The sequence below is a fragment of the Oncorhynchus kisutch genome, linkage group LG11 (assembly GCF_002021735.2).
Source record: "Oncorhynchus kisutch isolate 150728-3 linkage group LG11, Okis_V2, whole genome shotgun sequence".
NCBI classification, from domain to species: domain Eukaryota; kingdom Metazoa; phylum Chordata; class Actinopteri; order Salmoniformes; family Salmonidae; genus Oncorhynchus; species Oncorhynchus kisutch.
Genome location: NC_034184.2, coordinates 49,844,469 through 49,857,088, shown reverse-complemented (window position 1 = coordinate 49,857,088; position 12,620 = coordinate 49,844,469). Strand labels below are relative to the sequence as shown.

The 12,620-nt window shown below is 40.5% G+C and overlaps 1 protein-coding gene across 5 annotated transcripts in view; it reads left to right on the top strand.

Annotated features, from left to right (window-relative positions):
* The first annotated feature begins 663 nt into the window (after positions 1-663).
* The window catches only part of LOC109876122 (serum response factor-like), a 65,051-nt gene continuing 53,094 nt past the window's right edge, over positions 664-12,620 (top strand). For 4 of the 5 annotated variants that reach the window (XM_020468586.2, XM_020468589.2, XM_020468584.2 and 1 more), the window contains exon 1: positions 664-1,798. In XM_020468586.2, coding sequence (XP_020324175.1) covers positions 1,166-1,798 — 633 coding nt within the window. In that variant the 5' untranslated portion in view covers positions 664-1,165. The remainder of the gene's footprint in view (positions 1,799-12,620) is intronic. The other variant, XM_020468585.2, reaches the window with a different exon arrangement.

Genomic DNA, 12,620 nt, shown 5'->3' with positions numbered 1-12,620 from the left:
CTACTGCTTATCATTAATGATGACATTGACCCTTGATTGGCCTGATTTATTCTACAATGATCTACTGGGCTTGTTGTCCATGGCCCTTGATTGAAGGTGATTTGTGTAAGGAGGAGTGTTAATTACCTCTAATATGTAAAGTTATAACATTTTATTACTAAGTATTTAACAACATCCAATGTTGCTCATTCTAACAAGATTATAGCACAATTATTTAGGCTATTACCATCAGATAAAGTATTTATCCAAATTTGGAACATGTAATGTTCCGATTCAATCTGCTTTTGAATTATTTTCTAAATGTGATATTTTAGATAGTACCACCATTTATTTAGCTATGATAAATGTAGTAAATTCTAAAACCCACTATCCTGTTCTTAGGCACAACACTTTTATTATCGTCTATAACACGTTTATTATACCCTTTAATTTACTGTCTTGATAAAAATGTAATACTATGCTGCGTTGAGGGCATGCATGTTTTGATATTTCAATATCTCAACGCATGACCACATTGACGTCGTGTACAGCGCAACCATTTTGGTATTTATTCTAATAAACATGCTATATTGACCAATGGTAGCTCTACTGAGATCCTCATCGGCCAATCCGTAGACGACGCTTTGACTCGCCAAATAAGGAGAGACAACTCCATAAAAGGAAACATTGTATCTCTTTATAAGGAGGAAAGTAGTTCTTGGGTTGTAATATTAGTCCACTATCTGATACATTATTTCAAAAGGCATCAGGTTTGTGTGCAAATGCACGGCTAAAATACTGCGTGATATTCGATTAAATATTTGCAGCGTTTGTGCATTGAAGGCGGATACTGATGACACTTAAAGCGTTTAAGGTGTGAACTACATGACATGGCGGAGTAATAACTAATGCGCTCTAGGCTTTTTCCTTTTAGAGAAATTGCTCGGAGTTTTGGAAATAGAGGAGGTTGAGCCAAGCTGGACCGGGCTGAAGAGTCCTAGGGGCAGCATCACTTTTGAAAGTTTACGCTGGTGGTTTCAAAAAGACGCCAATTTCGCAATGTCCTCATTTTCGCTGCTTGTTTACCTTTTGGGTGGTTGGGTTGCATGAGCTGTGCCGTAATTTTACTAACACACGCGCTCCAGCAGTCGGCTGGAGATTTCAGAGACCGGGTCCTCTAAATAGAATGTTACCAAGCCAGGCTGGATCAGCACCATCTGGAAACGGATCAGCGTCTGTCAGTGGTAACACAGGTCACGGTTCTGTGGTTATTGGGAGTGGAATTCGCCCCGTGTTGGTCAGAGCAGTGCAGACGACAACTGGGGTCAGCGACAGCACCGGTGCGGTTGGGATGTTGGGGGGCAACGGTCCAGAAGTGGGTCCAAGAGGTGGGGCAAGAACAGTGAGCGGGACGGGACTGACGACTCTACAGACCGCCGGCCAGGGAGGCATCGGAAGTCTGAATACGGGAGTTGGGGTTCACGGAGGGAGCCGGTACGACCCAGACAAAAAGTGTGCGCCCATGGGGTGCAGTGGGTCAGACGCTGATTCGGATTCGGGGGATGATGACGACATGATGGGATCAATCAGAGACAACAGAAGAGGTGTAAAGCGGGAGAGACTGGAGATGGAGGCTGCGGTGACAGGGCAGGGGACTGGGGTACCGTCGGGGGCTTATGGTTTAGTCCCCGGAGGTGTTGCTGGCGCAAAACCGGGGAAGAAGACACGTGGACGTGTAAAGATAAAAATGGAATTTATCGACAACAAGTTGAGACGATACACAACTTTTAGCAAGAGGAAGACAGGCATAATGAAGAAGGTGAGTAATCACAGTGAAATTTCCAGCTGTTGCAATCTCATCACACGTGACAATTGATGTGAATTTTAAATGTTTAATTTGGATTTCAATGTTGTAAAAAAAGTGAATTGTTCTTCATCCTCCCCTGATTCAGAATATAAAATATTCATTGTCATGGCATGCTTGGTTCCATCGAGAGAACCGATTTATCCAATATGAAACTAATTTTACCTTGTTGAACTGAACCATATCTACAGGCTCTCTAAAAAGTCTAGTAAACAATACTTTCCTGTGGATATTTTATCTAATTTCAAGCAGCTGAAGGACAAACCACACCTTCAACCGGTAGAGTAAGTTAAAATGCAATATTATTAAACATTCTGGCTTGTAAGGAACATTTTCACCACAGGAGGTTGGTGGAAGAGGTCAACCGATAAATCGGAATGGCCGATTTAATTAGGGCCGATTTCAAGTTTTAATAACAATCGGAAACCGGTATTTTTGGGCGCTCATTTAATTATTATTATTTTTAATTTAAAAAAAATATTTTTTTAATTTTTATATATACCTTTTATTTAACTAGGCAAGTCAGTTAAGAAAAGAAAGGTTGCAAGTTATATCCCCGAGCTGACAAGGTAAAAATCTGTCGTTCTGCCCCTGAACAGGCAGTTAACCCACTGTTCCTAGGCCGTCATTGAAAATAAGAATTTGTTCTTAACTGACTTGCCTAGTTAAATAAAGGTAAAATAAATATGTGAATGCAGTAAGCCAAGGTAAGTTGCTAGCTAGCATTAATCTTATCTTATAAAAAACAGTCAATCATAATCACTAGTTAACTACACATGGTTGATGATATTACTAGATATTATCTAGCGTGTCCTGCATTGCATATAATCTGACTGAGCATACAAGTATCTGAGTAGTGGTAGGCAGAAGCAGGCGCGTAAACATTCATTCAAACAGCACTTTTGTACATTTTGCCAGCAGCTCTTCGTTGTGCTTCAAGCATTGCGCTGTTTATGACTTCAAGCCTATCAACTCCCGAGATGAGGCTGGTATGAAATGGCTAGCTAGTTAGCGCGTGCTAATAGCGTTTCAAACGTCACTCGCTCTGAGCCTTCTAGTAGTTCTTCCCCTTGCTCTGCATGGGTAACTCTGCTTCGATGGTGGCTGTTGTCGTTGTTGCTGGTTCGAGCCCAGGGAGGAGAGGGACATAAAGCTATACTGTTACACTGGCAATACTAAAGTGCCTATAAGAACATCTAATAGTCAAAGGTTAATGAAATACAAATGGTACAGAGGGAAATAGTCCTATAATTCCTATAATAACTACAACCTAAAACTTCTTACCTGGGAATATTGAAGACTCATGTTAAAAGGAACCACCAGCTTTCATATGGGGTGGCAGGGTAGCCTAGCGGTTAGAGCGTTGGACTAGTAACCGGAAGGTTGCAAGTTCAAACCCCCGAGCTGACAAGGTACAAATCTGTCGTTCTGCCCCTGAACAAGGCAGTTAACCCACTGTTCCTAAGCTGTCATTGAAAATAAGAATTTGTTCTTAACTGACTTGCCTAGATAAATAAAGGTAAAATAAATAAAAATGTTCTCATGTTCTGAGCAAGGAACTGAAATGTTAGCTTTCTTACATGGCACATATTGCACTTTTACTTTCTTCTCCAACATTTTGTTTTTGCATTATTTAAACCAAATTGAACATGTTTCATTATTTACTTGAGGCTAAATTTATTTTATTGATGTATTATATTAAGTTAAAATAAGTGTTCATTCAGTATTGTTGAAATGGTCATTATTACAAATACATGTTTTTTTAATCGTCTGATTAATCGGTATCGGCTTTTTTGGTCATCCAATAATCGGTATCGGCATTGAAAAATCATATTCGGACGACCTCTAGTTGGTGGCACCTTAATTGGGGAGAATAGCTTGTGGTAATGGTTGGAGTGGAATGGTATCAAAGACATGGTTTCCATCCTATTCGCTCCGTTCCAGACATTATTATGAGCCGTCCTCCCCTCAGCAGCCTCTACTGATTTTAAACGATTTTGCAGACATTAGTTTCAAGCTGTGTGTATACTAGGCTTGGGCGGTATCCAGATTGTCATGTCAACCATGCGCCATCCTGGGATATTCTGTAATACCGGCACTGAACACAAGGGGCACAATAAGTACATATAAAATCCCATAGCACTCTCTGACAAACTGTTTGCAGGGCAGACATCCCAGCTCATAAAGTGACTTATAAATGCTACTGACAGTTTGCTGCACACACAAAACAAATATTAGACCAAAAGTCTCTTGATCCAGTTGGGGGGATTCTCTGCTGTTACCAAGAAGAGCTTGATTGCAAGAAGCTAACCACTTAGCTAGCTAGATAACTAATTACTAAGTTAGCAAACCAAATGCACAACTGTAGAGCATTTAGCAGGGTTATCAAGTTATAGCAGCAATCTACCTCACCAAGCAAAGTGAGAAGAATAAGAGCACCACATTGAAGCTGCCCAGCAACACCCGTTGAGGTGGTGTTGTCAATATGTTTGACAGTCTCCTGGAGGGGAAGGAGTCTCCAATAAATGGCCATATCAGTCTGCCGATTATGGACGGCCCCATCAAGAGGATCCTCCTAGATTATGTATTTTGGGAGAGAGTGGTAAGCAGCCTGAAAATCCTGAAACCTATAGCAGTAGCCATTGCGCGGATTGAGGGAGACAATGCCACCCCGTCTGATGTTCAGACTCTGCTTGCAGATGTAAGAGAAGAAATCTGTACTTCCCTGCCCACTTCACTGTTGCTCCAGGAAGAGGAATCTGCAGCTCTGAAATGCATCAAGAAGCGTGAAGACTTCTGCCTGAAGCCCATACATGCCGCAGGGTACATGTTGGACCCCAAGTATTGCTGGCGAGAGAATCCTGTCTGGTGCAGAGATCAACAAGGCCTATGGTGTCATCAATACTGTGTCTTGCCACCTTGGCCTGGATGCGGTCAAGGTTCTTGACAGTCTGGAGTACACTTCCAAGCAAAGGCTTTGGGATGGAGATGCAATATGGCAGTCATGCCAACATATCTCATCAGCCACCTGGTAGAAGGGACTTTGTGGATCTGAGGCTCTTTCCCCTGTTGCCTCCATCATCGACCAAATCCCACCAACATCAGCCGCCTCAGAGCGCAACTGGTCCTTGTTTGGGAACACACACACCAAAGCACGCAACAGGCTGACCAATACAAGGGTTGGAAAATTGGTGGCTATCCGGGGAAATTCGAGCCATCCACAACAAGGTTGGAAAGTGACAGTGAATGTGAGGCCTCAGTCTGATGTTCAAGAGGTGAACAATAAAGGAGGTCCAGGGAGAAGACATGTAAGCCTGAGAGGAAGACAACCAAAGCTTAAGATTCTAGACTATCATTTTACAGATGTATGTTGAAAATGTTATTGTGAGATGCGATGGATCATTCAATATTCCCTTTTGTTGTTCAGTGAAATCATCCCATGTGATGAGTCAACTCATTTAATTAAAGTTAAATTCGCAATTAAATTGTTTTATTTCTATTGGAAGGATTAAATCATTTGCAATTATGTCCACTAAGGTAAAAGGTTTATGTTTCTGTCTTCATATGATATTGTAAATATATCCAATGCAAAAAAACATTTACATTTTAAATGGTATTAATATTAATTTGCATATGTTTCTGTTAATTCCCACGGAAAGTTTCCACCTCTGACTATTCTCCAAAATGTGCAACCCTAGTCAAGAGGTATGAATACTTTCTGGAAGCCCCTGTATATTACGCTTCTTTCCCTGATGGGGCTGTATGTGCACAGAAGCGAACGTTTCGATCACATCGAATTGGGGGAGTGGTTAACCCTTTTACCTCAGATTTGTGATGTTAGTATAAGAGTTTTAGTCAACATAGTGACACAATCAATTGCTTAATGTATTTGGTTTTGTAGTGTTGAGTTGATCAAACGTGCTGGAACTTAGAACGCAGCTATACATTTTTTATCTCAAATGGTACTGGGTAATTCTGGGGGAGGTCTCTCTATAAAAGTCGTTGGCCACACATCAATACGGAGTTGACCGTCAAACTATCACTTAAATAGCAGCCAACTGTTGTCAATGTTAATATCCTGTGGCGGTTCGGGATTCATTGAAGTTGACTAACAACACATTTCTCTTCCCTTTTCCATGATGGCAGCCTCCCGAAATCAACGTCCGCCATTCCAAAATATAGATGGAAGCCTTCTACAAATTTTCAGCTAACCAACCATGTATAGGTTATTCCAAGTTTCAGTGTGGCCTTTGAATAATTTTAGTTTAAACAGCGCTGCACCCCAAATGTTTGCCCACTGTACTATTGAATTCTGCGAAATATCGATGGAAGTGATTTAACAAAAGTGTTGTTACACTTACCACATTGGTGACCCACTTGATTCAAAATGCAACACTTCTAAATGTAGCTTGCTGTCTTATACAAATTGTCCCCTAACCAGTGATGTACAAAAATACTTTGAAGTACTTTAAATTATGTCTGTATGTTGTAGTGTTCCCTTGGCTATCCGTATATAAATAAAAAATAATAAGATTGTGCTGTCTGATTTAGCATATAAGCAATTTGAAATGATTTATGCTTTTTGATACTTATGTATATTTTTGCAATTACATATACTTTTGATAGTTAAGTAGTATTTTTCAGGGTGACTTTCACTTTTGCTTGAGTCATTTTCTATGAAGGTATATTTGGGTAATTGGGCACTTTTTCCACCTCTGCCAGATTCCGTTGGTTTTTGAGCTGTGTTAGTTTTAACCCCCCCAAGCAATATGATTACTATTATTGCACGTGTAGGTTGTTGTCAACAGGAAGCAGCGACCGCATCAATGTATTTTCTTAAGTTAAACATGAACTTTCAACATTTAATTTACAATGATATTGTACTTAATCAGGTAAAAACTGCTGAATGAGCTCAAAAACATTTTGTGATTTTATTTTGATTTACCTGAAATCACCCAAACTAGTTTGCACTGCCTAATACGACATCTAGCTGACAAATATTTTGCTGTGAATTCCATACTGTAACTAGATCAGTGTGTGGTGCACAACAGTGAGTGAGTTACTCACAAGGCTCCGGTCTCTCGTCGTTGTGTGCTTGTAAACAAACGTGACTAGGGACTATCTCTAAGCCTCATAATGTGACTGTTGAAATAAAGAACGTGATCTGCTTTATATCCTAACGTATTGCAGAAGTTGACTGCAGGTATTCAATTTAAAAGTAGCTACAAATATTCAAATGTATTTTTAAAAAAACTTCAAAACCTTAAAAAAAACTAGATTTAAAAAAACATTAAAAAAATGTAATAAAATATTCAAGAGCGGATGGTTAGGAGGCTGGAACATAAATACAAATAATTTGTAGGCTGCAAATTGACCGCAAGAAGCCCAAACGGATATAATTGAATCATTTCAAACTTTGCTTCCATGTGTATACGTTCACATCTCTCTATTATGCATGAAAATACTTTGGAATAGATTTCAACAATTATAATCACTTGGCGCTTGTTTTTAGTCTTATGTCCATCAATTAAAATTATATATTTTTGGGGGGTGCCGACGCTGCCAGTTGGGGAGCCCTGACCTATAGGCTACACTGACCAAGAATGTCATCATGAGGTAGATTTCAACTTTCCTGTACAATATCCTTCCCTTGTGTCACTTTGACTTATACATTATTTAACCCGTGGAAGACCCAATTCAACCCAAAATCCAACAGAATTTGCCATAATCTGATGTATTAAGACTTGCAGACATAATGTGTAAAGAACCAAGTGGGACATGCCATCTCTGTCCTGGCACTGAGTGACTGGAAGTCACAACATTCATGTCTGGATTTGTGTTTTAAATAGACTAGAGCAACTGACAGTCCTATTTCTAACCACAACGTCACCTCCACTATACATCTGTGTCCGGTAGGCATAGTTGCAGTAACACTAACACATTTTCAAAGAGCAGTTTGTGCTCAGTATGTTTGAATGTTTCTCATTCAACCTTTTAAAGTAGCTATTTCTATTTTTTATGGATCCCCATTAGCTTAAAAGGGTGTGAACCAAAGCAGCAGTTACACTTCCTGGGGTCCAGCAAAATTAAGGCAATTTTAAAAACATTACAATACATTCACAGATTTCACAGATTTCACAGCACACCGTGTGCCCTCAGGCCCCTACTCCACCACTACCACATATCTACAGTACTAAATCCATGTGTGTGTGTATGTTATCGTGTGTGTATGCATGTGTCTGTGCCAATGTTTGTGTTGCTTCACAGTCCCCGCTGTTCCATAAGGTGTTTATTCAACATGTCAATACCTCTCATAAATGAAAGTAGTGATGAAGTCCATCTCTCCTCCACTTTCAGCCAGGAGAGATGGACATGCATACTATTAATATTAGCTCTCTGTGTATGTCCAAGGGCCAGCTGTGCTGCCCTGTTCTGAGCCAATTGCAATTTTCCTAAGTCCTTTTTTGTGGCACATGACCACACAACTGAACAGTAGTCAAGGTGTGACAAAACTGGGGCCAGGAAGACATGCCTTGTTGATAGTGTTGTTAAGGCAGAACATGGCTTTATTATAGACATACTTCTCTCCATCTTAGCTGCATTAATACGTTTACAGTTTACAATTTAGGGTTACTCCAAGCAGTTTAGTCAACTTGCTCAATTTCCACATGATTTATTTCAAGTTTTAGTTGAGGTTTAGGGTTTAGTGAGTGTTTTTGTTCCAATTACAATGCTTTTGGTTTTAGAAATATTTAGGGCTAACTTATTCCTTGCTACCCACTCTGAAACTAACTGCAACTCTTTGAGTGTTGCTGTCATTTCATTCGCTGTAGTAGCAGACGTGTTTAGTGTTGAGTCATCCGCATACATAGACACTCTGGCTTTACTCAGTCAGTGGCATGTTAGTAGAAATTGAAACATGCATGGGGCCTAAATGGCTACCCTGGGGAATTCCTGATTCTAACTGGATTATATTTGAGGGGCTTCCATTAAAGAACAATGTCTGTGTTCTGTTAGACAAGTAATTCTTTATCCACATTATAGCATTTATAGGGGGTATAAAGCCATAACACATGATTTTCCAGTAGCAGACTATGCTTGATAATGTCAAAAGCTGAATTGAAGTCGAACAAGACAGCCCACACAATCATTTATCATCAATTTCTCTCAGCCAATCATCAGTCATTTGTGTAAGTGCTGTGCTTGTTGAGTGTCCTTCCCTATAAGAATACTGAAATTCTGTTTGTCAATGTGTTTACTGTGAAGTAGCATTGTATCTGGTCAAACAGGTTTTTTTCCCCCCAGAAGTTTACTAAGGGTTGGTAACATTTGTTGATTTCTAGGCACACTGGAAGGAGAGTGAGTGCACAAATTGTTGCAGAAAGTTATGGTTAACAGGCTAGTCTATTTGTTTCATTACATTTAAAAAAAAGTTTTTGGTGTATTTACCGATGACCTGTCTTTTTTTACTCTACCTGTATACGTTATCTCAGCAACATAATCAGTGTTGCAATGTCTCTTCTCATGGAGGCTTCCCTGTTCAGATGTAAAATTTAGCATTTTGTGCGCTGCAGGAGCTGTATTTACTACACGCTCTTCCAGGACAATGTGCACCAACTGGAGTTCCAATGCAACAATTGTTTACCCACAGAGGACTATAGAGAAGAAGTTGCTACTATTAACAAATAGATTTAAGGGGAAAGCACCCTCGCTACCTTCTCCTCTATTCCACAGTCTGGACGATGTGCTGGAGAGTATCACCGCCATGTCAACACTCATTGACTACATGGCCAATGCCTTCCAGGGACCCCTCGCCCGACGAAATCTCCCACTTCCCTGGAAAATGAAGCAGGACTGTCGCTTCTGATGGATTTAGTGGGTGATACTGCCAAATGGAGGGAAGCAGCCTGTGGCGATTGTACCTTCTTTGGTGTTGGGAGCCTGACCCAAATCCAGTTGTCAAACAGCTTCGTCCTCTTGGCTTTGGAGGTTCCAGCGCCATCGGCCCCTATCCTGACTCCTTCCCAGGGAGATTCTGACCCGGATTCTACCTTGGAGTCAGATCACTGGACCTTGAGGGTGTCTGATGCACTGGTTCCTCTGTCAGCCACAATGGGTTTTGCGGCCGGCACGAGGTGAAAAAACTGCCGGATCCCCTCTGCCATCTCTTCCTACCTTTTTATGCCAGAATATGGAGGCTGTCGCTGTCGTAATCCATGTGCGATCTAATGACATTAGGATGGCTAGCTCGGAATGTCTGAATCTGGATTTTATAGAACTGATTGGAACTCTGAAAGACTCAAATAAATCAATTAAAATCAAATTATTTCAGGCCCAGTGCCATCACTGAGCATGGCAATGAAAGATTCAGTAGGTTGCTGGCACTACATGACTGGCTATGAGTCTACTGCAATTCTGTTGGAGTTACTTTTGTGGATAACTTTGACACCTTTTGGAAATGGAAGATGTTCTATAGAGAGGATGGGGTCCATCCAAATCATCTTGGTGCCTGGACCCTGTCCTTGCATTTTAAGGTTGCGCTGAGACGTTGACTTATCAACACCCCAAGTCCCACTTTGGTAATCCCAACCATAAATTCTTAGTATTATCATCATATTGAAGGTCTGCAACAATTCAAGCCAACCATGGTATTTTCTATTAGGGGGGGGGGGGGTTTATCTGTTGAACATGGCATGTTTGTATTAGAATCTCCATTTGATCTGAAATCCTGCAATTAGGGCTGTGGCGGTCACAATTCTGTCTGGTGATTGTCAAGCAAATAACTGTCGGTCTCATGGTAATTGACCATTTTGAATTAATATAAACACATTTAGTATCTCCTGGCTTCCACTCACAGCCTACAAGCCACTGATGCAGACTTTTTGGAGTGTCTACATTTTTAAACGTCTAAATCCATTGAATGTAGTCTACACCTTCACAATAAATCCCTGATTTATTTTAGACGGGTCTAAAGAAACACCATGATATGGAGAAAATGCAGTCTATTTCAGAAGAACAGAATAGCGTGCCCTTAGTTGTCCTGATCTGGCTATGCCATATGGCTGTGTGCTACACAAGTTCATTTAGTAGACAAGATTTGCTTAGAATTCCGTGGCATTGTTTTATAGTATGAAGAATTAAATTGAACAAAGCTGAAAAAAATCAAAAGGATATTTTCTCCAAACGATTTGAGTGGGTAACAAAGAAATAGGTACTCCTATATGCTTAATTTAGAGTTATTACTGTAACTTTAGTTGTTCTACAAACGTTGGGCTGTATGTTTAGATTTTTCATCTATTGTAAGGTTGCATGATGCAACAAATGAGTATTTTTAAAGTTTCTTGAAAGGCATGAGCTCTGCTTTGTTTTAATGCGCAGGCTGTACACACCTCGTCAGTCTCTCATTCACAATTTGAGAAGCACTTGATAATGCCTCGAATATCCTGGGGGCATCCCCTTTGTGTGGCCATAATGCACCCTAAAAAATCCATGCCTTTTGCAGCCCTGCTCCCTGAGTTCTGCCTGCTCCAAAGCTCATCTCACTCACACGGCTCTCATTCAAGTGATCGGATCTTTCTCACAGGCTACAAGTGAAGACCGACACATCGGGGATGCAACTACGCACATCCTTATCCAATTCCAAGGTGCATATTGGAAGAACTGTCCACATTTTACGTTTTGTCAGCCAACAAGATGAGTAGGCCTAACGAACAACAAAAGCACTAGCCTATGTCAATCTACTATCCACCATAGTACCAAAGTTGTGCTGTTCTGTGTGAGAAATAAATATTCCCAAACCGTCTGGGACAGTTGTGGGATGCGATAGATCCCAAATGAGTACAAGCACTAACATCAAAACACTTTTTTACGCAATGAGGCTGACGCAGCCGATCAGAATGTTTAGCTTAAGCTGTTTTTAAACTATTAGGCTATTTCTTCACATTATAAGCGCAGCAATGCGCACACGGCAGCAGGCTATAAGCACGAATGTTCCATTAGCAGAAAACAACATTCTCAAAAGCGACCATAAATGTGATTATGCATGCAAATTATATTCCCCAAACTTGAAACTCATGTGCTGCTTATGTATCCCAGTTAGGCTCTACACCCCTTGTAAAGTGGATTCAAGTGCTTCATTTTAATAAGTTATTTGGCCACTCTAGTTGTAACTGACTAAACGGTCACGTTGAATTTGACTGCCTTCATGACTCCTGACCGCCGGTGTGACGGTAATACGGTCACCACAGCAGCCCTAGCTGCAACCTTTGACTAATTCATGTAAATGCGAGAAGTTTTGTTTTCAATTAGTCTGACATCTCAAACCAACATTCTGGTTATAACTGAAACTTAGCTAAAGCAGTATGCTGGACTCTTGCGTATCTGACTGGCTGGTTTTAATGTTTTTAGATCTGATAGAGTTGGCAGAGGAAGGGGTGTCGCAAATTACATAAAGAGCCATTTGAAATGTTTCTGTATCCATCACCACCTCTGTCTCAGAGCAATTTGAATGTCTAGACCTAAATGTGGGACTTGGTAAAAATGCCTATCTAATGCTAATGGGAATTTATTGCCCTCCCTTGGTCTCCATATGTTATTTTAGCAAATTCTGACCTGCTGTCTAACTGTACTCAATCTGAATTACTGCGTGATCTTAATCTACACCAAACGAAAATATAAGCGCAACATGTAAAATGTTGGTCCTCATGTTTCATGAGCTGAAATAACATTTCCTAGAAATTTCCAAAAGTTTTATTTCTTTCATTTTGTACACATTTGA